Source organism: Mustela nivalis (assembly GCF_964662115.1).
Source record: "Mustela nivalis genome assembly, chromosome: 19".
In the NCBI taxonomy this organism is placed as follows: Eukaryota; Metazoa; Chordata; class Mammalia; order Carnivora; family Mustelidae; genus Mustela; species Mustela nivalis.
This window is the reverse complement of record NC_139038.1, coordinates 24,482,471-24,508,966: the sequence shown is the minus strand read 5'-3', so window position 1 is coordinate 24,508,966 and position 26,496 is coordinate 24,482,471. Positions and strand designations below refer to the sequence as shown.

The following is a 26,496-nucleotide window of genomic DNA, read 5'->3' as shown; positions in this document are numbered from 1 at the left end:
CCCATTTATGGATGAAGAGGGAGATGGGTCTCAGAGCATATTAATCCCATATTAATCCTCCTACATGTAGACACTGGAAGTTAAATAGCTTGCTTAAGAACACAGGCCCATGTTCACAGAAACAGACCCATAATTTCTTTTGTGAAGGGCTGCGTTGTTTTAAAGCAGGCATGTCTTGCAGAGAGGAGGTGGGGTGATGAGGGTAAGAGGCTTGCAGAGGGGATGAGGTTGACGGCAAGAGAACCGAAGGCAAGTTTGGAGCTGGCTGGCACTGCAGGACGTCCTAGAAGGCCTTAGGTTGGTTCTTACTCAAGTAGGGGTTCAGGCACTGAAAGACTGGATGGAGGGGAACTTACAGTGCTATGAATATCTACAGACAAAAGTAACAGCTGCTTTCTCAATGCTTTGCTCAGTGGTGTGTTGGGCACTGTCCTAAGAGACTCCTGAAGTGTCCTAGATGCATATAGATTTCCTGGGAGGGTGGGACCATGTCAGACCGTGCCCACGTTGCTTGCTGCTAGCATGGTGTCTGCCACATAAGGGGTGCTCAGTAAAGATCTGAGTGATAAATGAATAAGTAAATAGGGATGGGGAGGGCAGAAACAAAGAGCTGTGCAGAGTCTGCCAGTAACATTCCCTCTTCTGGCAACTTTCCTCCAATAAGCAAATCTTTGATGGCTTCTTAAAGTCTCCGGAAGACTCAAGTTGAATCTAGAGATCTGTTTCTAGAGAGGATATCATGAATATGTTATGAGAGAGCACCCAGGACTAGTAATTCTAAGGGAAGAGATCCCAAGTGGGGGCCTATGTTCCTGGAGGAGGGACAGAGTGAGGGGGCATCTTTAGACCTGGAGTCGCCAGCAGGTAGCTGGAATCTTGGTTGAGCTGAACGCACAGTGAAATCCGGAGCACTTGACCGGGCTGAAAGTTATTCTGAAAGCTTCCAGAAACAAATAACCCCAGCACATCCAGTGGGTCAAGGGTGGTGGGGAAGCCCCCCAAGATCAGAAGGAAGCCTGCTGGGGCTTGAAATGGTACTTACCTTGGGATAAGAACACAGAGCTGTCCTCTGGTCAGCCGTGGAAAAGCCGGTTCTGCCCCACACTTTTATTGCAGTTTTCCACCCTCGTGGCTCTCCACGATTGGTGCCCAGATAGGACTGGAGTTAATCTCAGGTATACATTGGTTTTGTTGGGCGTAGGTAAGATAAACAATTTACCACAGAAAATAGCGGAAGAATATTCCCCTCCATAAACCAATGAAGTTGGGACCACATTACCAGAAACCAAACACTAATCAAAAGGGAGCTTAAAACCCAAAGGGAAATGAGAGAAATTAAATAGGCACTTGTTTGCACAATAGATTTCCAACTGTACCTTGTGTTCTTAGCTAATCACCTTAGAACACTTCTGCTTCTGGATGCCACTCCACTTGGGGCTAGTTAGAGCAAGGGAATAAAGAAGGAGTGGGGGATGGGTGTTTCCTATTTTTGGCCCATAGACTCTACCCACCTTCAGATACTCAGTGTTGTGTCTGGGAAGGGCCAGTATCATGATGGTGAGTCATGGAATAATAGCAAAGGACATACCAAGTAAGTGTCAGAATCACCTCTCCTCCAGCACCTCCTAATAGGTGGGCTACCCTAGAGATTGGAAGGTATGGAGTGGAGATGAAGCCAGAGATCTTGGACTTGGAAGTGTCAGGCTTGGACCTGGCTTCCATGGCACGGTATTGTGGCATTAATAAGGGAGTTGAAGCTTTTGCAGAACAAGTGGTCACTGCCTGTCCTGGTTTCTCTGAGACTCCTCAAGGAGCCAAGGCTACTGAAGACAGGGAGCACAGGGGTCTTGGCATTGGTAACACCTTCCAGCAAAACCCCAACCTGAGCAAAATAAAATGCTACAAGCCACCTTCCCTACTCCTAGTACATTTGGAGAAAAAGTCCCTAAATGTGGAACTTATAACCACCACAAATGTAGGATTCCATAATTCATCTGGGCCCACAAAACCATCACTTCCACCTTCCCTCCTCCAACTCTTCCATTCCAGTCTGAACCATGTGGCTTGAGCTGCCCTGCTAAGGCCCTGTCTTCAAGCATTTTTTCTGCCCCCTTTTCAGTACCTTTTTTGCTGCTTCCTCCAGACACTCTGCCTCTTCCTGACTCCCCTGTGCCACTGTTTTCTTGACTTCATTCCTCTTTCTCTGTCATTGTCCTCTTCCTTCATGTATCCTTAAGAATGCCAGTAGATCACATTTTTCTTGTCACTCCATATACTTTCACTGGACGGTGTCAAGTTATCTCCTGGTTTCTAGTACCTTTTATAGACTAGTGAGTTTCAAATCTGATCTCCATCCCTGACCAATCCCTTGAACATCTGATCCATCAACCCAGCTGCCTGCCGAACCATCTCTCCTTGGGCCGAGATGCTTGAGGCACTTTCAACTCAGCAGTCTCAAATCTGAAGTCATCCATTCTCCAAATCATCCCCTTTTCACCGCATTGTCTGTCTTAATCCATGGCACTGCTATGCACCTGGTCACCCAAAATGGAAACCTACCTCCCTCCTTTCTCCCTCAGTCACATTTCCAGTAATTGCCACAACTTGTCACTCAGTTTTCAAGGATTTCTTGAATCTGTCTTTCCTTCTTGAGCCTTATTTCACCAACCCTAATTCAGGCCACTGTTATCTTATGAGGGTGATTTTAACAGGAGCCTAGTGAGTCTCCTTGCTTTCATTCTTTGCCCCTCTTTGATTCTGTTACCTCTCCTGCAGCCAGATGCCATAGCGTCACCTCTCGGCATGATCCCCCACTCCCGTCACTTCGTGCTTCTTGGGATTTGACTCCTGGCCGCACCCCTAACCTCACCTACAGCTTCTCCCCAACACATTCGATGCTCCATCCAATCTGTGGCTCTCTGAACTCTTCCCTACCTCCTGACCTTTACATGTGCTATTCCCTCTGTCCAGATCATACTGTGCCTGGCCTCCTACCACATATTTAGGTCCACCTCTCCTAGGTCCACATATTCCTAGGTCCACCACCAGGAAGACTCCTGAACACCACACACTTGCTGGTGCATCTTTTCTCTGCTCCTGTGCTTCTCTGGATTGATTCCAGTCCCACTCAATACCTACTAATCGATCTGCCTCTGAAGGCTGTAAGGTCTTTGTGGACAGGGATCCTGTCTGCACTTCTAACCAGCACCTAGTAAGTACTCGTTGAGTAAACAAATGCAGAAAAAAAATAACATGTATGCTTCAAAGCCTCTCCTGTGAGTAATGCCTCAGAATTTATGGCTATCCAAGTCTTAGTGAAACCTTGCTGGGAAGACACAAAATCCTGCCTCAGGGCCTTTGCGCTTGCCTGTAATGTTCTTCCTTAGATATCCCCCTGGTTTGTTCCCTTACTTCTCTCAGCTTATGCTTACCAGAGAGACTTTACCTGAGCATCCTATATAAAATAGCACCCCCAATAGCTCTATTCTCTTCCTTGTTTTTTTTCCCAAAGTGCTTGTCTCCACCTAACATTTCACATAATTATTGTTTAAATGTATTCCCCCTTTTTAAACATGAGCTCTTAATCAGTCAGCTGTTTTGATTACTTGCTGTTTCTATGGTGCCTATAAAAGTGCCCAGCATTGAATTTATGTTTATAATATCTATTGAATATTGAGCTGAATACTTAAGTGATAAAAAGAAAAAAAAAACCAAGAAAGTAAAAAAAGGAAAAGGAAGGGAAAGGAAAGGAAGGGAAAGAAAAGAAAAAAGGAAAGGAATAGAGGGACAAAGGGATTAATTCTGATGTGTTTTCTTCTCCCTGTTTCTTGCATTTGGCCCCTGTTTTTATTTGTCCTCATGTTCTGTTGTACCTGGGTCAAAGTGAATCTGCACACAATCCAGCCAGGCTCTACTAACCATAGATAGGGCTGGGCTCAGCACTGAAGTTCTCCATAAAGCTCTTCTGTAAAGGCAGCAGGTTTAGGGATTCAGTGCATGTCTGTGTGTCTCCCTGTGAGGTCCTGTAACTTAATATACATATCCCCATAGTCCCTGTTTGCTGATACACACATGTGGTTTTCCCTGAGATCAGAAGGCTCTACTAACGTAACAGGACCTTGGTCTGTCCTGGAAAGTCACAGCCAGAGTCCTGGAAAGCAGCTGGTGTCAGGGCAGACATTTCCCATCAGCATTGGCTCCCACTGACCTTGACAAAGAAGTCCAGAGCCCTTGAAATATCTGGGTCTCCTGGGCCCAGTAGCCTCTTAGTTTTTGATTGTGCCGTCAGTGAGCCTTCTGAAGGCCCCTCTTTTGAAGCAACCCTGCCCAATAGAGGTCATGGGTCTGCTTTCCACTGCTACTGCTGTTGTGGCTGCGCACGCAGGCCTACATCTTCTGGATGGAGAGAGACAAGTACAATGGAGGGAGGAAATCCCTGGGATAGGTCGTACATTACCTCTAAATACTCTGAGACTTCTGAAGATAGGGACTGTGTCTGTCTTATTTACTCCTGTCTCCCCAGTACCTTAGGTGAGCATCTAGAGTATACTGGATGCTCACCTAAATGTTTCTGCAAAGCTGAATGGACCCTGTGAAAGCATCATTTTTAATCTCTATTATAGAGCGGCAGCAGCCCCCAGTTACACTTTCTATTTCTGCCATTTCTTCCATGCCTGCCACACTTGTAATCCCCATTCAAGTTCTCATTTTCCTGCCAGACTGTATGCTCCAGGAAGGGAGGGATGGTGTGTGGCTCATTCCCTGCTGTATCCCCGGCAGCTAGGACAGGGCTGGCACATAGGAGGTGCTCAGCAAATATTTCTGAGTAAATGGATGCATGAAAAAATGAATGAAAGAATGGATGGACGAAGCTCAGAGACATTGTGTATTTTATCTGAGGTTGTACGCCAGAACCAGTTGAAGCCAGTCTCTCCAACCAGGGTGTGAGCACCATGAGTGCAGGGATGCAGTCTGGTTTCTTTCACCACACGATGCTCAGCTCTCTGATTAGGTCTTACATATACACGGTGCTCAATCAATCCTTGTTGAATGAATGAATGACTTCAAAGACTGAGCTTTTAAAATTATAATTATTTTGCCATACTCTTCAAAGAGACATGGAACCTTATGTGCAGACACATCGTAAGTCCCATTTTGAGAGAAGGCAGAATTTGAAAATAGAGAATATTTTGCAACAGTGAAGATTAAAGTGGGTGGGGTGGCGGGGAAGAGGGGCAAGTTTGACTGAAGTGTGAGCTCCCTTTTCTGGGGCTGGAGCACTAAGCCGCATCATCCCCAGCCATCAGGAAATGAAGCCACAGAGCACAGGGCTTCCAGCTGCCAGTCACTGAGACATCAGGGTCCAGGTGGCCCACAGAAGCAGAGGCAGCCAGACCTTCAGGAACCCTGCAAAGAAAACAATTACAGGGCTGCTGTTACCTTTGTACAGAACTAACATAAGATGCCACCTTTAGACTGACCAATTAGGAAAGGACACCCCCTCTGGGCTGATCAGTTAGAAAAGGCAACCTTTTTTTTTTTTTTATCTGCCCTGAAAACCAATTAGAAAAAGGTTCTACTGGGGTGGAAAAAGAAAAAAAAAAGTGCCCTCTCAAGTGGACCAGATTGAAGAAAACAGTCTTTCCTCTGACACTAGGATTGGTAGCCCCTCAAAAGGACACTCATGTGCAGTGCCCAACCTACTCAACCATCCTTGGTGACTTTGGAATAGTCACAGAGGATGAGCCTCTTAAGAACATCTTGAATCTTCAACTCCAAGCTCACTGGTGAAGGGTTGGCCTAGCTCAGGTAAAACACTAGGTTGGTGTAACGACTCCTTCAGATGTAGATGCCAAGAGCCGAGAAGGGCAACACTTACCTGAATTCACTTTTCATTCAGATTTTCAGACAAGTCAGTGTCTGTGAAAATCAAAGGCCATAAAGTGCCAGCTCTCCCTGGCCTTTGTGGTCAGAGAGGCAGAGAAACAGAGCTTCTTGTTTGTCTAGTGTGTTCATCTTAGAACTAAGCATGGTCCTTGGCATGTAGTAGCACTCAACATCTATTTGTCACCTATTGAGTGAATCCTACAAAAGGTGTTAGAGATGAGTCACAAAGATTCAGTAAGTGCCCAAGGTACAGATCTAGTGTGTGCATGTCTACAGGGTATAAGTTTGTAGAAGTATGTGTATGTCTGCCCTTGCAAATATGCGTGCGCGCAGCTGCAGTTCTCTATGCCTCTGTGTGTGCAGATATGAACATACGCATGTGACATGGTGTGTGTGTGTGTGTGCGCACAGACATGTCTGCATGATGTCCATCCTGGTGTGCCTGTCTCTGCACGCCTGTCTTTGTACGCCTGTCCGTGTGCACATATGCACTACTGTGGGACAGCACAGGTGTATGTACCTATATGTACAGCCCCAGGACCAGGCATTTCTACAGGTGCAGTCATCTCTTCAGAGCTCAGGCCAAGCAGGCCAGGCACTCCAGCACATCCTGGGCCCACATATAAAAGCCCCTGAGGAAGGTTCTAATGCAAGTCCTCCTGAAATGAGGATCTGAACTTACCCAGACTGCTAGAAGCAGCCGTTGAGGCTACTGTCTGGACATCTGTAAAGGGAAAGAAAAGGATTAGTGCAAGGAGAAAGCATGCAGATGGCAAGAAGCCTGAGGGATATACCTTTAGTTTGCTCTCCTGTTGCAGCTAGAGTGGTCTTTCTGAATCTGGATCAGATCATGTCTCTTCTCTGTCTTGGACACTTTAGGAGTTCCCCACTACTTTTAGGAGAAAGGTCCCAAACCTTAGCAACAATGATAAATTCCCACATGGTCTGGGCCCACCTGTAGCAGCTCATCCCATACCAACCTCTTCCTCTTTACAGCCTGCCTGGCCTTTTCTCAGTTCCTCTAGAGGAACTGAGGGGGTTACCCACCCCCTCACTTCTGCCACCACAGGCCCTTTGCCTATGCTGTACCCTCTGTCTGGGGTTCTCTTTCCCTGACCCCTCTTTGTTAATCCTTCCTCAGTCTGAATAATGACTGCTCCACTGGTCTATAGGCTACATGTGAACCAGGTCTGTATCTGTTTTTGCTCACCACAAGATTCCCACCCGCTAGCACAGGACCTGTACACAGGAGGTACAAGAACAAATTTGTGCAATAGAATGATTGAATGACTAGGAACTGGTAACAGGCAGGCAGCTTGTAGTCCACCTTGCCCCCACAGAATCTACTTGCTCTGGTTCTTCAGAACCCAGTAAGATCCATGTGCCAGGTTCTGTCATCCCTTCTCATCTCCAGAGACTATTCCCCACCAGAAACCTGAGGGAGGGAGTGGCTCTCTTACTTTTCCGTGTGATGGGACCCAGGTTCAGGACATGGGTTTGGTCTATGATGCCCCCACCGCGGAATCTGGTCCTGGAGCAGGTCTGCAGGAAGAGGGCAACAAAGAATCCTTTCCATGAGGGAGACTGAATGTGGTGCTACCATGGGGAGTGGGCTGCACTCCTTACAGGGGTCTCCTCCTGCCTCAGGCTGGGGCTTGAGGATGGTCTAGGGAGTTGTCAGGAGATCTGTATACCTGGGCTCATGCCCCACCTCTGCCATTCATTAGGTGTTTGATCTTAGGAAAGTCACTTAAGTTCTCTGAACTGCTCTCCTCATATAGAAAAGGGAGCTAATAAAATGTCTCCCCTTTAGTTACTGCCAAGAATTAGAAAGTTAACACAGATAAGGTGCACCTGGTACTTTAAACTGTCAGCTTCTATGATGAGAACACAGGCTTGCAGACAAACCAGAGCATTTACCAGCCTGTCGCACTGTGCTGATCCCGCCTGATTTCCCAACGGCCTAGGTCTCCTACCTGGCTCTGCCCACCCCATCTTACTGCACATTCTGTTCCTGGACTTAAAGAGAAACACAACAATAATGTTTGTTTTCTTTTAGACCTTGTGGCCAAATGTCTTTGGTTATGGAAGACAGGTGAGGGGGAGATCATGGCAGGCAGCCTGAGTGAGGAAAGGCAACTCACAGGTTTGCATTTTTCAGTAAAGGTGTCACAGAGATACACTTCACAGTGCAGGTAGACCAGGTCATAGTTCCCAGCAAAACGGAACATCTGGACAGAAAATCGGCCCTGAGAGGACTCTCCATTCTCCACCACCTGGATGGTTGAGTCCTTAGTGCGTGGACATCTGGGAGGGTTAAGTCACATAACGTGGTTAGTTAAGCAGGCACTCTGGGGCCAAACCTCCTGGATTCAAATCTCACTCCACCACCTATTAGCTATGTGTCCTTGAGCAACTTAATCTCTCTGTGCCCCACATTCCCCATCTGTACACAGGAAATACTATTTGTAACCCATATCATAAGATAGCTGGGAAGATTAAATGAGTTAACCTTTCCAAGAGCATACTGCAGTATATGACACATAGTAGATGCTATCTATCTATAATGCATATATATAATGCTGAAATAAAATATCATCAGCACAGGGTTGAAACTATGCTATAAAGTCAGCACCTCTGATTTCCCAAGAATTGAGATTCAGGATCATTACCTACCATTTGTTGGCTACCTCCTGTGTACCCAGTTCTAATGATAACAGTGGCACTTATAAGTCCTGAGGGGCAATGACCAAAAGGCAGAGTGTGTTTGTTTGTGTGTGTGTGTGTGTGTGTGTGTGTGTGTTTATGCACGCATGCCCATCTGTATAATTGCACAAGCAACACAGTTGCACAAAAACTCAAAATTGCACATGCAGAGATCATGTGTGTGCTGGGCTGGATCAGGATACAAGGGCAGGCACACTGGGTGTTTTCTCTGCTTTTTTACATGATTTGTTCAAAATTGATTTAGGAGAGGGTCTGAATGCTCACTACACAGAGGAAGAACTGAGAAGGGAACTCTCTGCTTTGTGCAAGCCATTCAGATCTTTTTGTGAAAATGCAGACTCCACTTGGCACAACGAAAGCCCTGAGGTTCAGGGGCCCGCCCCCTGAAGGCCCCATGCACGTAACCTAAGCAGGGCATCCAAGTTTCCCCTCCTGCCCCTCGCTGTCTCCCCAGTCGCCTCTTCCTTACATGTCCTGAGATGTTTGCCACCCTTCCTGGACTAGTGCTTCCCAACCCAGCTCCCACACCCAGACAAAAACACAGGCACACCCAGGACTTCTTCCTGCTTCCTTTTCAGAACTTTCCAAGTGTCCCAGAACGTACATACTCAGTGTTTTTACTCAGGTTAAAAAAAAAAAAAAGTTTACCAATCCCTGCACAGTAGGTATTTATGCCCATTTCACATATGAGGACATGAATATTTAGAGAGATGAGATGAATTGTGTCTCCAGACTAAGAAATAGCAAAGCCAAGATGTGGACCCAAATCTCCATGATGCTCTAATCTCCATCAGTGCCCCTTTCCAAATTTGCTTTTTTGGTCTTACCTAGAAACCACCTTTGTGTATATTTTTCTTTGTTTCCCAGCATCTGTATTATTATAATTTACTTGCTTTGTGCATTAAATATATTTACATTTTTATTGGAGAATACATCTATTTTTTAGAAGAATCTTTAGATCCTGACCACAGATAGCAAACCAGCATCACTTGCCATAAGCACAACATGGGTATTTATGGATAAATGCAAAGTAAAACAGTGCTATTAAATTTTAGTTAGCTCCTGTCACAGCGGAAGGCCCTAAAGTAGACTTCTTTCTGTTGCAGAGGGGTTTAGCAATAACAGATATATATGTCAAATGAGCACCCAACTGATACTTTTCCCTTGATGTAACCAGACAGATTCTAAGAACCGAAACAGGAATAGGTCACTGCCTTTTGGGGATGCTTTTTCTGACTATGCTATTAAATAGCATATGCCCCTTCCCTTTCCCTGCTTTGGGTTTTTCCTATAGCGCCCTTACCACTGACATGCTACACATTTCATCTTGTTTAATTATTGGTCCCCCCTCTTAGAATATCAGCCGTATGAGGGCAGAGAGTTTTGTCCTTTCTATTCACTGTGCTGTCCACAGACCCAGGCACACAGTAAGCTTTCAAAAGACTGCTATTGTGATTTGAATGACAATGTGAATTACTTCCTCTCAGTGTGGTCCACGGTTCTCCAGTGCTGCTGGAGTGAAAAGTAGCACACCTGTGTCCTCCCTTTTACAAATGGTCCTAACTGTGTCTCTAGCTCAGTCCTCCCAGCCAAGTGCCAGCTTGCCCCCTACCCTGGGTGGGTGCACCTTCCAATCAGGTTTCTTAATCTTTTCTTGAGCCCTGGACACCTGTAGCCTTCTGGTGAAGCCTCTGCCTCCCTCTTCAAAAATAATGTTTTAAATTCATAAAGTAATGTACCTAAGGTTATAAAGGAAACCAGTTCAGCTGAAGCATAGTTCTCAAGATATTAGAGCATTTGATATATGCATTATATATTTACATAATCTATTCTATATAAATATATTTACAAAGATATATATTTGATAATATATTAAATAATTTCTAGTAAAAACTCTAATACTCTAGTAACTAAAAAGTACTGACGTGTAAATATTTTCACGTGTCCTGCTAATACTTCTATGGTTTGTTGCCCGTGTTCATAATGGCTGGTGATGCCAAATTTCAGCTAGAGGTGATTGAATATAAAGATGTACTTTCTCCCAAATCCAAATCCAAAGGCTGCCTCCTTCTGCCCCAGAACTCCATCCATGGGCCTTACCTATCCTGGATGATGAAATATTTCAAGGGGTCTGTGGCGTTGCCGCTGGGTGTAGCATAGCAGTTGGTCATCAGCAGTGCGAACCGGGACAGGTCACCCCCATCCAGCACGGTGCCCACGTAGAGAAAGGCCTCTGTGGCCAGGGTCACAGACGAGCCTTGGTAGGGCTCTGTGTAGGTGGGGCTCTGGAAGAGTGCCATCCGCACGGTGAACATGCCTGTCCCACCCACGCTGATGTTCAGAACACTGCCGGGGGAGAGGGGCTGGTGAGAAAACCAGAGCTGAGAACAGCAACAGTTGGTCCACCCTTTCTGGTCTGTGGTCCCAGGTGGTCCCTGGCAGCTCTGTGCGTGTTTATCTAGCAGAAGGACTAGAACCCACCAACCACTGCAATGGCTGCCCACTGTGATGAGCAGACATGGTGGGTCACCTCGGGATCTTGTTGAAATGCAGGTTCTGGTTTGGTAGGTTCAAGTAGAGCTCAAGATTCTGCATCTTTAACAAGCTCCCGTGTGATGCTGATGCTGCTGATCTAGAGACCACATTTTTTGTAACATGTCCACACACCACCCCCCCTTGGTGGCCCTTGCCTTCAAGGAGTCCAGTAAAGAAATTCTCAAGGGAGTCACCTACATTCCTTCTTTGGTCTCAACCTGGGACAGTTAAAAGGGATGGCTGTGAGTCCTACCACCTAGATCAGAGTTCTGGCTCCACCTATAGCAGAAGGTGGGGGTTTTGTAAATGGGTTGTTTTTAATCACATTGAAAACAGCTACACTAATGAGACTTCACAGGATGAGCCAATAAAGGACACTGTAAGACTGATTCACTAGGAAATAAGGCACATGATAAAAGCTCAGTAATACAGAAGTCCATTTTGCAGGTGAGAACTCGGTTATTGGTTTGGACTCAGATTTGGACTAGGGCAAGATTTCCAGCTCAAATCAAAAGACATCTCCATATAGGTATGTTGTTTCCTGAAGTCTCTCAGGCCTGAGACCTGGCTACATTGCTCGAGGGCATTGCTTGGCCAGATGATGCTCCACCCAAAGGCAGACAATAAGCAGCCTTCTTTCCCCAAGTCAGCCACACACTCTCATCAGTACCTAGTGCCCTTCCCTGAGTCTGGTTGGCCCAAAGAACATGAAGTCATGGATGAGTTGCGTAATGAAGGTCATGGTAGAGTGAGGGCTCTAAGCATGATGGCCTGGGTTTGAATTCCAGCTCTGTCACTTATTAGACTCTTAACTTTGGACAGGTTACTCAGTCTTCTCTGAACCTCAATTTCTACATCTGTATAATGGGAGTAATAGTAATAATAGTAGTAAATACTTACACCTCTTAAGGTACTTTAAGATTTCAATGAGATGTTTCCTATAGAGCACTTAACACAATGTCTGATATATAATGAGCTCTTGATAAATGCTTGTTATAGTTACAACTATAATTTTTCCAACATTAGCATCATTGGCCTGTGATTCTCCCTACTCAGAGATTTTCAATTTTATTTAGCAATAAGATCCTTTGATTTATTTATTTTTTTAATAAATCTCATGTGGCACCCAATATGGATGGAAATTCTTTGGTTCACCGTGCAGGCATCCCCAGACATACTTCCTTAAAGACCCTCAGACTCTAAGAGGCATAATTTATAAATCCTTCTTTAATCAAATTCCTATTTATAGAGAAGAAGGGAAACTAAGGTTCAAACAAGGCATAGAATTATTTCTCATATAAAGAGCAGGTCTGAACCTAGAGTCCTCCCTCCTTCCATCTGATCCAACCTCTCCTGCCCTCTGATAAGCCAGAGGCCCTCATAGTTAATTCACATATGCCAAACACTGTTGTACTTCTAAGAAAGGCAGTACGAGTACTTTTAGGTCCATTTCACAGGTGAGAAGACTGATATCCAGAGTGGGGCTATCAATTTCCAGAGCTGGAAAAAAACACATCTGGTTAGTATGTGACAGAGCCTGGATTTGATTCTGGGGTCCTTCCTTCCACACTGGACTCCTCCATTGGAAATACTGCCTCCCAGCCCCCCCGACCCAGCAACTTATGGCTGGCGGTTAACAGGGAAGCTGAGGAACTAGTGGTTAAGTGGTTGTGGGGGTAGAGATGGCCAGGGGCAACCCTCTCTGGCCATACCTGACCATTGGCTGCAGGGAGGTCTTCAAGCTGACTTTCATGTCCAGGGGATAGGAACATGCAAAGTTGACTTTGATGTTGCGGTCACGAATGATGATGTCATCTGCCAGGTAGAGGGTGTTGCTGTATGTGGCATGGGTTTCGTTCCTCTGTATTGCGGGGTGGGAGTGGGAGAGAAGGGCATGAGAATCTGACTAGGACCCAAAACCAAAGCGGTTTCTCTGGCCACCTGTGAGTTGCCCTCTCAGCTGTTATAATCAAAAGTTGGGACAGCAGCCATATATGAACCAGGCCCTGAGCTAAACATTCCTCCTGCATGACTGCATTAGCTCCTTCATGACCCTAAGAGGAGGGCAGCTATCTCCCTGCCTCATCATGAGGAGATGGGGGTTCACAGAAACAGTAACTCTTGAGTAACTTGCTCACAGTATGTGGGATCTAATAAGCCTGGGCTCTTCAAATTAGATCATGTCTCCTCTCAAACACTAAAAAGACTTAAAACCACGTCCAGACTCATTATTAATGCTGGAATTTCAGAGGCTGTGCTAAACAAATAACAATTGCTTTCTTCCTTTTTTTTTTTTTTTTTGTCTTCTTTCTTTTTCTTTCTGGGGGATGAGGGAATTGGAGAAGCAGTGTTCCACTCAAACATTGAGCTCCAGGTCCCTTCTGAGGAGTTTTCTGGAGGAGAGGTCCTAGTTCTCTGAACACTAGTGATGCAGACCTTGTCTTCAAGGACCATTCAAGACAGACAGACCTGTTTCTGAGCCCAGTGCTGAACAGTGCTGAGCCCAGTTCAGGTTTCTGAACCTGCTGGCTGAGAAGACGCATTGCCCAGTCCAGGCCCTTCTCTTCCCATCGATAAAATGGGGAACTATCATCATGGATCATTCTCTTTATTGAAACTTACATTTACTAAGCACTTACACTGTGCCAATCACTGTCCTAATCATTTCACACACCTTAACTCCTTTAATTCTCTTAACCCTGTGAAGTAAGTACTAGTATCATTATTCCATTTTATAGTTGAGGAAACTATAAACATTTTATAGCTGAGGCACAGCTGGGCTCATATGACTAGGAAATGCTAAACCTGGGGCTTGAACCAGGCAGTGCTCTAACCCTGTCCCATGTTGGCCAGGACATACCATCATCACTGTCCCACAGGGGCCATCCCTGGCTGGGGTCACCACAGATATCCAGTCCCGGTCACTCCTCTCACTGAAGCCTGAGCACTGGCTGTCACTCAGGGACATGAAAACCTGCTCAAAGCCCAGGCTCTTCAGCTGGCACTTGCTCAGGGACACCTTGATGTCATTGGCTCCACACTTCAGCCTGCGCTCCAGGAGGGAGGGATCTGAAATCGGCAGGGAAAGCAGGATTGGAAACTTGTAACCACAATTCAGGGTCCAGCACATCCCCGGGGCCCAGTCCCAGCTGGTGGGGCTGGCCATCAGCTCGGGACACTCAGACTAGCCCCCGTCTCATCTTGCTGTGATCTCCTCTCTCAGAGGGATGGAGACAAAAGACTGGATTCCAAGCATCACTAGATGGATCCAATTGGCCAACCATCAGCTCCATATTACCCTAAGTATGGGACTGTGTACAAAAAACAATATTCTGGTTGTTCACCTCCCAAAATTAAATACACTGAGTCTCAGTAAAATTAAACAAAACAACACACACATTAATCTCAATATCTTTCCATCCTTTTTGTATAATCCACACTAGCTACTAATGTTTTTAATGCTAATTTCCCTTTTAAAACAACAGAGTGCAGACATCAGGCTCAGTGTTTGGGGCACACAATGACATCCAGCTGGATTTTTTTTTTAACTTTTTAAAAATTGAAGTATTACACACCTGCTGGGATTTAATAATTTTCTATCATTGTATTCATTTTTACTGTTACCTTCTATCTAAAGTGTTACTTGCCACAGACACAGCAGTGACCATAAATGTCCTGTTTATTTAAAAGAAGGATTTAACCAGTTTAAAGAAGAACAAGTTAATAATAAAAATTGCAGTCTAGGTAGTACTTGGAAAAAACAAAATTGTAAAATTAGTATTTGGATGTGACCAAAATCATGACTGAAGTTTGGGAGATACTAGCCTGCTTCAATCATTGTATGTATGGGGAAACTGAGGCTTGGAGACCCACAGGGCCCTGCTCGTCTCTGCTGGTCAGTGGAAGGCCCAGCCCTTGAAACTGTAGGCTGGTCACCAGTCCTGTGTTCTTGTGCTGTAGAAATAGGGCTTGGGCAGCCTTAGGCCAACAAGTGGCAGCCACCTGTGCTGTAGTGTGGGAGCCCCAGAAAGAAGCTGGGGGCAAGGAGCTCCCCAAAGCTCTGGGAGCTTTGGGGTCTCCTGGTTTTTTTTTTTTTTTTAATTTTATTTCTTTATTTGACAGAGAGAGATCACAAGTAGGCAGAGAGGCAGCAGAGAGAGAGGAGGAAGCAGGCTCCCCACTGAGCAGAGAGCCCGAGGCGGGGCTCGATCCCAGGACCCTGAGATCATGACCTGAGCCGAAGGCAGCGGCTTAATCCACTGAGCCACCCAGGTGTCCCTGGGGGTCTCCTGGTTTTAACAGATATAACTGGGCCCACTTTTTACTCGGATAGGATAATATACAGCCCTGCATCATCTTCACATGTTTCCAACTCACACATAGAAATCTGTCCCTCCCTCAGTTGCTGACATTTTCAGCACGGTGGCCTCCTCCCACTGGCCTCACCAGTGATGTTGAAGTCCTGTTTGCACTGGCAGTTCCATGTGCCATCATCCGATTTGCAGTCCTCTTCTGCACTGCACTCCTCACATGTCCCCATCACGGAGCTGGGGTCTACGGGATCATAGACACAGACGGTCAACAGGGATGCTCCCTGGGTTCTTGTGATGCCCACCCAGGTCTGAAGTGTGGGGATGGGGCGCCCACTCACCTGTGCAATAGGCCAGATAGCACTCGGGGGGTGCGGTCAGGTTGTAGACATAGTAGCCACCAGCACAGGCCTTCACTTGGACGGGCGTGTCCCACAGGCAGCAGTGACCACTCCAGTGTGCGCAGGCTTTGCGGTTCACTATGCCCTCGTCACTGGACGGGTGCGTGCCGTTGAGCCACATGGTTGCGGCCGTGTTGCAGTGCAGGACTGGCACGCAGGTCTCTGCCAGGCGCACACCACCCGGCCCCATGAAGCGGTACCAGCCGCTCAGGCCCAGGTCACAGGTGTAACCTGCCCCATACTCTGTGCTGCGCCAATACTCATCTAGAACGTGGTGCTCCTGGCATGGGTCCACACACACTTGCGTGTCACCCTCGTGCACACAGTCCAGTCCCGGCCCACAGGAGCCCGGGGAGCACTCGCAGTGCTGCCCGTCCCCCAGGTAGCCCGCAGGACAGACACATGAGTAATTGCCCTTGGTATTGACGCAGGTGGCTAGGGGGTGGCAGTGGTTGAGCCCCGGCTGGGCGCACTCATCCACATCGGTGCACCCCAGCCCAGGCGTCAGACGGAAACCTGCAGTGCAGGTGCACAAGTAGGAGCCCAGCGTGTTCACGCAGCTGCTGCCCTCGGAGCAGTTGTGGGCCCCAGGAATGACACATTCATCCAGGTCCGTGCACAGGAGGCCGTCGCCCGTGAAACCCACCTGGCAGGAGCATGTTGTAACAGTCCCATCCTCCATGCAGGTGGCATTGCTGTGACATTCAGAGCAGCTTCCTGTGGACAGAAGAGCCCAGCTTCAGTGTGGGGGCAGTGGGGCCAGTGGTCACTCACAGTCCTCCTGCATCCCTCAGGGTACCGTATTCTTTAAGATTTGGTCCCTGGATGAGTCTTTCGAAAACAACTAAACACAAAACTCCCCCAATGATTCCACTGTGCATTCTTCTGTGTTAAGCATTGCTTCAAACTGTGTCTTCTTTCAAAATATCTACATTTCCACATTCAGAGGAATCATACAGAGTTCTTGACACTTGGTAAGATTTAGGTAACCCTGTTGCCCCTTCCCCACCTTTGAACATTAATTTCTTTTGCCCAGATCTTCTCTGCCTCCCTTCTGAAGACTTCACCTACTCTCTCTGAAAGGCGCTGTCACACTTTGTGTGATGTTCTCCATGACAGTAAAAAACAATGAAGATAATGAGCTGTCATTTATTAAGCACTTACTATATGCTAGACATTGGGATTGTGCTTTTCATTCATTATCTCCTTGAATCCTCCCCAACGGCTCTGTAGGATTGCTTTTGTATTTACCATAATTTTAAAGATGAGCAAACTGGGGTTCCAAGGGTTTAAGCCACTTGCTTTGTTGGTAAGGAGCAGAGCCAGGACACAAACCTAGGCAGCAGGACCACAGAGTATATGCTCTTAACCTCTTAATCACGACACTGAAATGGCATTTACTGTGCCCCAAAGTACTCCAGCTCAGGGGAGAAGCCCAGCTCCTTTCTCCAGGGAGAAGCTGAGAGCTAGGAGGATAATGCAAGACCAGTGGAATGACCTCATAAGAGTGCAGGGGGATGGGGCACCTGGGTGGCTCTGTGGGTTAAGCCTCTGCCTTCAGCTCAGGTCAATATCTCAGAGTCCTGGGATCGAACCCCGCTTCGGGCTCTCTGCTCAGCAGAGAGCCTGCTTCCCCCCCTCTCTGCCTGCCTCTGTGCCTACTTGTGATCTCTCTCTCTGTCAAATAAATAAATAAAAACTTTAAAATAAAAAAAAGAATCCAGGGGACGGTGTTTGGGAGCCACTTAGGTGTGTTCAGATCTCCAGTGGGGTTGCATATGTTCTTTCCCTTCCAGTAAAGTGCTAGGGGACCTTAGTGTGTCCTAGACTCTTGCCTCTCAGTGTGTAATCCAAGGACCACAGCATCAGCTTCACCTGAGAGCTTGTCAGAAATGCAGAATCTCAGGCCCTAGACAGGGCCTACTGAATCAGAATCTGCATTTTAGCAAAATTCCCACCTGAGTCCTATATATATTAAAGTATAAAAAATGGGTTTAGAATAAATCAAATACTAAGCAATATAGGAGAGGGAGCTGGACCTCCTCTGTGGACAGCAGCATTGTTCCCTGCACACACACATGTATACATACACATACATACACATACACCCCACTTACTTGCTTCCGAGGTGTCAATGAATGAAGCTATGATGACCCAAGAGGTTACCGTGACTACCGTCCACACTGAGGTCAGGGAAGAAAGTTGCCCCATTCTTTCTGCTCTTCAGAGTTACTTCTGGTCTGGGGAGAACCTGCCCAAAGGCAAAGACAGGTTGACCCCTTGGGATTTCCTCCCTGTCTGTGATGCCTGGAGTCCTGTGGAACAGAGATGGATGGGGTGATCTTACTTACTTCCCCACAGTGTTTTGAGAGGAGTGCTTTGGTCATGTACTGTACAACTCCTGAAGATGCCATTTATATGAACTACAGCAAGTGTACAGTGTTGGGGCCCTTGCTTTGGTGGTTTTCCCATCTGTGACCCCACCCTTACTTCCACCCACATACTAGCCTCTGCTCTCCCAGGCTCAGTGCATCTGGAAGAACTGAGTCTCATTTGGAACAGGAAGCAGCAAGGTGGAGTCCTGTGTTCTGGACTCACCATCTTATTGGAGGCAGCTTTGGGTTTTCCCAGCCCACTCCCAATCCCCTGCTGGGATACTTACAACTTGCCCAGATCCATTTATCCATTCAACAAACATTTATGGAGTAGCTACCAAGTGCCAAATGGAGCTACAGTCCAAGGAAAGCATGAATAGGACAGGCAAGAGCCCCAACTTCATGCAGCCCATATATTGCAAAGTTGCTTGAGATATGACTAATTTTCACAGTGGATTTTAGTGCTTCCAGAGCAGTTGCTTATTATTTCACTCAATTGGTCAGATAACCCTAGATAGATATTATTATTGCCTCCATTTTTACAGCAGCAAACCAGGGGAGTAGATGGTGGTTAAATGTGTGGGACCTGGAGGCTGTCACCGGCATCTAAATCCCTGTTTTACTAATCACTAACAATGTAACACTGGGCAAGGATTACAGTTTGCTAAGAATTCATTTCCTCATCTATGAAATACAGATCCTTGCTTTTACAAACTGGGTGCCTAGGATGTGCCAGGCTCAGTTTGAAGTCCCTGTGATCAAAGAACTTGTGTTCTGGAACTGTATTTTCCAAGCTTTTGTGACCACAGTCTGTTAAAAGGAAAATATCTTTTGCCATTCCGTGATGTAGGTGCCTGTGTGTATGCATGGGTACACACATGGTGTACACACTTACACAGACACACCAAATGTAAGTTTTATAAAATTCTTAACTACTGTATGTATTGCTTGCTGACATAGTTGATAACATTTAATTAAAAGAAAATTTTGGATATAAACCACAAACGATTTCATGATCTACTAATGGGTCATGACCTGTACTTTGAAAACACTGAGGCAGATGATAACTGACTGCATTTTATCATGGGGATTAATCAAAGCAGGGCCCGGCATATAGCAAATGCTATTATTGTTCACTACTCTATCCCCAGTGCCTAGTACCTGGTAGAGATTTTGCTGATATTTGTTGAATGAATGAAGAAATAAATAGTCATTGTTACTAGAAAAGCACAGCCTCAAAGAGAGGGAGATTGACCAACCGAAGACAATGAAGCCAGTAGTCAGCAGAGGAATGACCCAATCTGGGACTGACCCAGGAGTCCAGTCTCTTCATTTACTTCCCCTCTCTCCCAAACAGAAAGGGAATCAGCAGAGAACTAGGTGGGGAGAAGTGGCTAGGAGAAAAGAGCCGTAGATAGCCTTACCTGAAGCCAGAGAGACAGAATTAGTCCATTGACGAGTGTTTGCCTCCTATATATCCATCTGCCCCTGGTTGGCAGTCTCTCCTCCAATTATTCTCTGGTTCTCTTTCTTGAGATTGTTTTCTTGAGGGTGGAATGTTTTCCCCTTTGGGCACAGTACTTTCCTGTCCTAGGATGTCAGATTGTTGTTCTTTTTCCTGACACCCCAAATGATTGACATTGGGGGTCAAACTTGTGCCTGCAAATATAAGGCCTCAATTTTGTACCTTTTGGCATAAAGAGATTCCTTAGTTAGAAATTAACTGGAAAAGCAGTGCCAAGGTACTAGGCATTTTCTTGGTCATTGAGAAGGACAAGGTGGACCCAAAGAGCCAGGCAGAAGCATGTATCCAAAGCCAGGGTGTGCTAGGGCGAAAGAGAGTTTTTATTGACCCCATTAGGACATGCACCTGTGGTCATTTGGGGAGAGCACCCTGCTAAGGCACACTCCATCCTCATGAGCTCAGCAAGCTCCTCTATGGTGTGCACATGAGCAGGAGAGGAGGTATATATGGCTGAAGGTCAAAGCCAGAAGATAATTCAGACATCAGACCAGACCCATTCTCTAAAGTAAGAGATCTAAGTTTCCATGAGGATAGGCCCCCTAGGGAGGTGGATAACTTCCAAGACTAAGGAGACTGACTTTTGAGTCAGTCCATCGGGCTCCCGATTAGCCATTTATTGTGTGCGAGAGGACTCATTTCTTTAATAATCTTCCTGAGGTCATTTTCGTTATCTGTAAAAGGAAAGTACTTATCTCTTAAAAATTGTTATGGTGGTTAAAGGAGAAGATGGGGAGAACAGAGGTGGTGTGACGATTCTACCTGTCAATACTGCTTTGCTGATGTATAGTCACAGGGGTCAAAATGGCAGAGCCTGGGCTCAAGCCCATGGGTCCTGACCCAGTCCCACGTAGATGGCAATCCTTTCTAAGAGTCAGTCCCATAGAGAAAAATTTAATGCGTGTAAACTTTCTCATCCTGTCTCATTTAGTGGTAGGGTAACCATCAGCACTATACAGTTATCTCCTCAGGATAATTCTGTAGGATTGAAATTTCTGGGTCAAAGAGGTGGTGTGTTTTTTTTTTTTTAATATATATTTTGTAAAGATTTTATTTATTTATTTGGCAGAGAGAGAGCACACAAACAGGGGAGTGGCAGATGGAGAGAGAGAAGCAGGCTTCCCGCTGAGCAGAGAGCCTGATGTGGGGCTTGATCCCAGGATCCTGGGATCATGACCTAATCCAAGGCAGACCCTTAACTGCCTGAGCCACTCAGGCGCCCCAAGGTGGTGCAGTTTTACGAATTTTGATACCTCTTCCCAAAGAGCACCCCAGAGAGAGATTTTTTAAAATAACTAGTTTAGGAGCACCTGTGTGTCTCAGTTGGTTAAGCATCTGACTTTGGATCAGGTCATGATGTTGGGGTCCTGGGATTGAGCCCGGTGTTGTGTTCCCTGCTCAGTAGAGAATCTGCTTGTCTCTCTCCCTCTGCTCCCCCGCCCCACTCCCTGTGTGTGCGCCCGCTCTCTCTCTTTCTCATAGTCTTTTTAAAAAAAAAATAAACTCATTTAGGATCCTACCATTGTACACTTTCCTTCATCTCTGTCAAAAAAATTAGTGAGAAATCTCATTGCTTACTTTGGCATTTCTCCAACAAAAAGGGAAATCATGATCTCTTCCTTTGTGTGTTATTTTTTTTCTGAACTGTCTGTCCTTTTTTTTTCTTTTTCTTTTCTTCTATAGGAATGTCCCTGCACCCCCCCCCACCCCTCACTTAAGAAGAAAATAAAAGTTCGTAATATTCTTTTTCTCTATTTTGGATGGCGAATATCCCAACCAATATTTTGGTTGGTGCATATGAGGCCCTGTCTAAACTAGAGTCTGGTGTCTTTAAAGGATTAAAATGGAGGCTCGAGGTGGCTCCTGGAATTGTCTGGGCAAAGGCTATGGGCAGGAATATGGGGCGTTTGGGTTGGAGACTATTCATCAGTCCAGTAACCACATTTTTCTAGTTTTGTATTTGATGCTTGTACATCTTGGGGATTTACTGACCCTGGAGGGATTGTCCCTCTCAGACTAACTAATTCCTAGAGATTGCAAACAGCTGGCTAGAGATCTGCCTTTCATATGCAAATGAACTACCCAGAGCCCAACACCCACTCCCACCCCCCAGCCCTCTTTTGCTGGGGGCTCTTACACTCAGGGCCACTATTCCCCTGCCCTCATCACCCCAGCGCCAGACACCAGACAACCAGAAGTATTTCCTCATCCCAGGACCTACTGAAATTATTCAAACTATCCATCCTAAACCTGGCTGCCCTGCTTCTCCTGTTCCCTCCCATGGAAACCACAAGAAAGGTTCTTGTTCATGGCTTCCCCCCTCCCTTGGCCTCCTGAGTGACCTTGGTGCTTCTTCGTGTGCCCCCTCCTCTTGGGATCTGGGAATCTAATCAACTATGTTTTCAATGGCATTCATCTTCTCATCTGTTAGCCTTGCCATATCTGAATAATAATAACAAAACTACATTTTAAAACAACAAGCATCACCTGCCCTCAACACAGCTGGAGCATCCTGTGTTATTTCTCTATTTGGTTGTTTTTCCAATCTTTCTTCAAAACCCCTGCCATCTCCCAGCCCCACACATTTAATGACATTATGGCATTCTCCCTGGAGTTACTAAGCATTGCCTCCCTTCCTGTCCCTGGACTCATCTTCCGCATCTCCTCTCCTGGCGTGATGAGAGCAGCTTCCTTCTCCCTGGGCCGATAACCTTTCTCCCTCACCTTCACCTACCCCTTCCTCCTATAACTCCCTCTTCTCAGAGGCACTTGAAGTATTCTCATCTGCTCATCCCATCTTTTTTTTTTTTTTTTTAAATTATTTTTTTATGCTAGTCCCCTCTGTAGATACCTTCCTTTAACCCCACACTCCCTCCCCCTCCAGCCACCATCCTATTTTCCATCTTTTCATCGCCAAACTTCACAAAAGATTTATCTGCACACTTTCTCCTCAAATTCACACTGATACATGTCCTGAACGGCCAGCTCCATCGACATTGCTCATGAAGATCACTAAAGATATCCATGTTGCTATTCAATCACTTTTTTTTTCTTTATCTTAACTTGCAGAAGAGTAGCCAAAAAATATTTGTGAACAAACCTTACTTTTACTCAGTTTATCAGAAGTTTCCATCTTCTTGGAATGCTCTTCCCCTCTTAACTTTTAAACACTGGTAAGAAACTTATCTTAATAATCTCGACAGCTGTCACTTACTGAGTGCCTCTCTTGGGTCAGAAACTATAATGATTGCTTTTACATTTAGTGTCTCAGACAACGAGGCCCAGCAACACGTTCCCAAGAAGATTGTAATTCAGAAATACTGAGTTGCTTCCCTGAGATTACCCAGCTAGCCCGTGGTAAATCCATACTATAGCCCTTCATCTTCTTCAGATTTTCTCCTATGATGCATTGCACTCCTTGGGGTAAAAAGCATTCTGTGCTCAGCCATGAGAGATAAGTGGTTTCAGGTCTTTTTTTGAGGGACTGAAGCTAAGGTGTGGAGAAATTTGAAAAACTGACCAAACAGAATAGAAAGGATTTTTGTGAGAGTGGTGTATGCTAGAGGGGGTAGAAAATGAGCCAAGGGAGACGACTCTCCAGACAGAAGGGTCATCCCTGGCCTTACCTCTAACTGTTTTTCCCAACCTGAGCCCCCACTTCCCAAGGCCTCAGACAGATGCAGGACCTGCAGGTAGCACATGCATTCTCTGGCTGGGGGCCAGCCGGGGACTCTGTTCCATGTGATTTATTCCTTGCAGCCTGCCCCCATGAACCCCTCCTTTGACCTGCAGCCACATAGCCTTAAGGCTGAGGCAGGTGAGCCTCACACCGTGTCCTGAATACTAACACCTGCCCCTGTCGGGGCAGTCTGGCTCAGGTGAGTTCCAGGCTGTTTTTTGCTTCATCTGGATGTGGACAGGCCAGGTTTAGGGGTGGGAGAGGGAGGCCCAGGAGCTGGATCCAGAGGCTTGAAGGAATACAAACAGCCTTTCTCTGAGATGATAGGTGGGAAGTGGAAAGTCCTAGACGATTTGTAGAGACTTTGGTCTGTAAAATAATATCCTTTTTTTCAAGAGGAGCTCTGTTATCACTTGGCCAAAATATTACAAATCAGCCCCATGAATCTGTGGTCAGCTGGTGACTTTCCAGTATGTCTTTCCTAATCTCCCAGCAGCTGTGAATGGTTCCTAATGTGACAATAGGGACCTTGCAGTATGATTTAAGTTCAGAGAATCGTGATGTAAGGTTGTCTGGGCAGGCCCATGAGCTAAGGAATGCATTCAGTCTCCAGCAGCAAAAGGCAAGTCAAGGGATTCTTCCACAGGAGACCAACCCTGATGACACCTTGATTTTTTTAGCTCAGTGAAATTGACTTCTGATTTCTGGCCTTCAGAGCTGTAAGAAGTTTAGTTACTTTTTGAGCCACTAAATTAGTGGCTATTTGTTAGAGCAATAATAGGAAGCTAATACAGAATCTAATTTGTGTCTCTAGGCAACACTGTCAGCACCTCCCCCTTCTGGGATGACAGTGAAATCATATATCTCAGAGATGGGGTGCTGCCTGATAAGAAATTTCATTTGATCTATGGATACTTATTTACTAAGCATCTAGTTTGTCTAAGCAGTGTTTTAAGTATTGGAAATACAGTGGAACAAAATACAACAAAATAGCTGATATATCAGCTCCCCAGGGACTTACCCACCAGTGGGGGAAGCAAGTGGTATATTAGTGCACAGCAAAATAAGATGCTTTCAAATATTGGTATCTGAGAAGGCCTCTTTGAGGTGGTGACATTTGAACTGAGGTTTGAAGGATGAAAAAATACATCTGCGTGAAGATCTGTGGGAGTGTGCCACGTGTGCATTTAGGCAGAAGTAACAACCATGAGGAGAGACAGCACTTGAACTATTCAAAGAATAGACAGGAAGCATGGCTGGAGCCTAGAAAGTGAGAGGGAGAGAGGAAAAAGTAGAAGAGATCTGTGGGGCTGGAACTTTCCAAGCCTTGAAGGCATATTAAGGAGACTGAATCTTACTGTAAAAGCTGTAAAGATTCCATTATACGGTTAAAACAGGTAGTGTTGCAAGTCTTCAAGACTGTGGCTTTTTAAAAGATAATTTCAGCAACTTTATGGAATGTGGATGTCCGGTGGGCAGGGATGTACAGAGTAACAGTAGAAGCACACCATTCCAGGAGACTTCCAGGGCTGAGAATGGTAGGAGGTGGTGGAGGGGAAGAGCGTGGAGTCATCCTGCGATAAGGGGGTGTGTCGCTGGATGGAAGGGGGTGGAGCCAGTGCAAGTGGGTGGAGTCACCAATTGGTGGGGTTTCCTTTAGGGTAGTGAAGGAAGGGACTTGAGCATTATGCTAGTTTGGTGCTTAAGAGTGAGTCATTGAGATATAGAAGACTGGGGAGTTGTTTGGGGCTGGATCTCTTTCTTACTGTGTCAAAATGAAGCATAAAGAAATCAGTCCCCACCCTGGGGACTCCAACCTAGTGGAGGTAGTGTGTGCATAGTGGTTAAATGCAGTCTCTGGAGTGAGTGTGCCTGCGATTATATCTCAAGGGCTTCCTAACTGTGTGTTCCTCACTAGTTGCCTAATGTCGTTTTGCCTCAGTTTCCCCATATTTAAAATGGGGATAATGAAAGTGATGTGAGAATTGCATGACTGAGCAGCATGTTGTAAATAATCATTAATTGTTGCAGTTACGGCTTTGCTCGCAACCCTGTACGAATTTCAGACCAAACAGCTCTTCTAAGGCAGCCCCAACCAGGAAAAAGAAGCAATGAGTAGAACAGGGCCAAAGACATTCAGGAGTTTTTAATCATCCAGCTTCCACCCACCCCAATGATATATAATTTTTTTGGAGTAGATTCCCCTTAGAAAATGGCTCTGGGCTTTGAAGAAGCTATAGTTCTTCCTTCACTTTTGGTTTCTTCTCTTGTTTTGGAGGTCCCTTTGGCTTAGCCACCTTCTCCTCCTCCTCAGCTGTTTCCTTCTGTCCAGCTGGCTCTAATAGCACTGTCACATTCTCCAGCTCGGGCAACTTCTGGTCAGGTAACTCTTCCTTGATAAAAGGTACCTTCTTTTCCTCAGCTAATGCCTCCTCTTCAGTCACTTCACTTTGTTCAACAGACAACAGCTATTCAAAGAAAGAAAGAAGGAAAGACATAGGATAAAGAAATAAAGAGGCAAGAAATATGTGATAATTGTGATTGTAATTACCAGGCCTTCTTTTTTGGGAAATACCCAGAGACACATACTTGAGGATCAAAGGCCCATTTGGCTCAGGTGAGGAAATTCCCAGCCATGGGAACCCTCTAGAAATAGGGCCTTTGGAGAGCCCCGTTTCTCCACTTGCAGGCCACAAGTGTGGGTGCCCCAGGTCTAGCTCCAGGGCTGGACGTATGACCCAGGCCTTTCATGAAATCCGTAGCCAGGACATTTGCTAGGACTATGAAGAAATAGATGCCTTCTCTTCTCTTCTCTTCTCTTCTCTTCTCTTCTCTTCTCTTCTCTTCTCTTCTCTTCTCTTCTCTTTTGTAGAGAGAGAGAGACCACCACACAAAAGCAGGGGGAGAAGCAAGCTCTCCGATGAGCATGGAGCCCAAAGCAGTGCTCCATCCCAGGACCCCGGGATCATTACCCAGACAGAAGGCAGAGGCTTAACTGACTGACCCACCCAGGCACCCCAGGTGTTTGTTTTCTAAGCTGGAAGGATATTAGCTTAAAGCT

General features: G+C 46.0%; 3 protein-coding genes across 8 annotated transcripts in view; all 3 read right to left on the bottom strand.

Annotated features, from left to right (window-relative positions):
* The window catches only part of GP2 (glycoprotein 2), a 14,464-nt gene extending 13,289 nt beyond the window's left edge, over positions 1-1,175 (bottom strand). Inside the window, exon 1 of one of the 3 annotated variants that reach the window (XM_082714863.1) lies at positions 959-1,175. In XM_082714863.1, the coding sequence (XP_082570989.1) occupies positions 959-968 (10 nt within the window). In that variant the 5' untranslated portion in view covers positions 969-1,175. The remainder of the gene's footprint in view (positions 1-958) is intronic. The other 2 variants (XM_082714864.1, XM_082714865.1) reach the window with 2 other exon arrangements.
* A 3,896-nt stretch (positions 1,176-5,071) lies between these two features.
* Positions 5,072-19,853, bottom strand: UMOD (uromodulin). 3 transcript variants are annotated; one of them, XM_082713794.1, is made up of 11 exons: positions 19,659-19,853; positions 17,977-18,174; positions 15,800-16,576; positions 15,595-15,702; positions 14,009-14,217; positions 12,861-13,009; positions 10,714-10,959; positions 8,031-8,193; positions 7,347-7,428; positions 6,569-6,610; positions 5,072-5,406 (listed from the first exon to the last, which is right to left on the bottom strand). In XM_082713794.1, exons 2-11 carry the CDS (start codon positions 18,068-18,070, stop codon positions 5,345-5,347), a joined length of 1,932 nt encoding a protein of 643 aa, XP_082569920.1. In that variant the 5' UTR covers positions 18,071-18,174; positions 19,659-19,853; the 3' UTR covers positions 5,072-5,344. The 3 variants fall into 3 exon arrangements, with proteins under 3 accessions (XP_082569920.1, XP_082569921.1, XP_082569919.1); XM_082713795.1 differs by having other exon boundaries at positions 17,977-18,110; XM_082713793.1 differs by lacking the exon at positions 19,659-19,853 and having other exon boundaries at positions 17,977-18,202.
* Positions 19,854-25,566: 5,713 nt separating this feature from the next.
* Positions 25,567-26,496, bottom strand: part of PDILT (protein disulfide isomerase like, testis expressed) — a 40,549-nt gene continuing 39,619 nt past the window's right edge. For both annotated transcript variants that reach the window (XM_082714857.1, XM_082714858.1), the window contains one exon: positions 25,567-25,903. In XM_082714857.1, the coding sequence (XP_082570983.1) occupies positions 25,670-25,903 (234 nt within the window). In that variant the 3' untranslated portion in view covers positions 25,567-25,669. The remainder of the gene's footprint in view (positions 25,904-26,496) is intronic.

Coding starts and splice junctions, on each gene's coding strand:
- UMOD (XM_082713794.1), bottom strand. CDS start 18,070: ATGGGGCAACTTTCTTCCCTGACCTCAGTGTGGACGGTAGTCACGGTA. Junction 13,010..14,008: donor CCTGTGGGACAGTGATGATG/GTATGTCCTGGC, acceptor CCCGCAATACAG/AGGAACGAAACCCATGCCAC. Junction 5,407..6,568: donor GGCTGCTTCTAGCAGTCTGG/GTAAGTTCAGAT, acceptor TTTTCTTTGCAG/GGTTCCTGAAGGTCTGGCTG.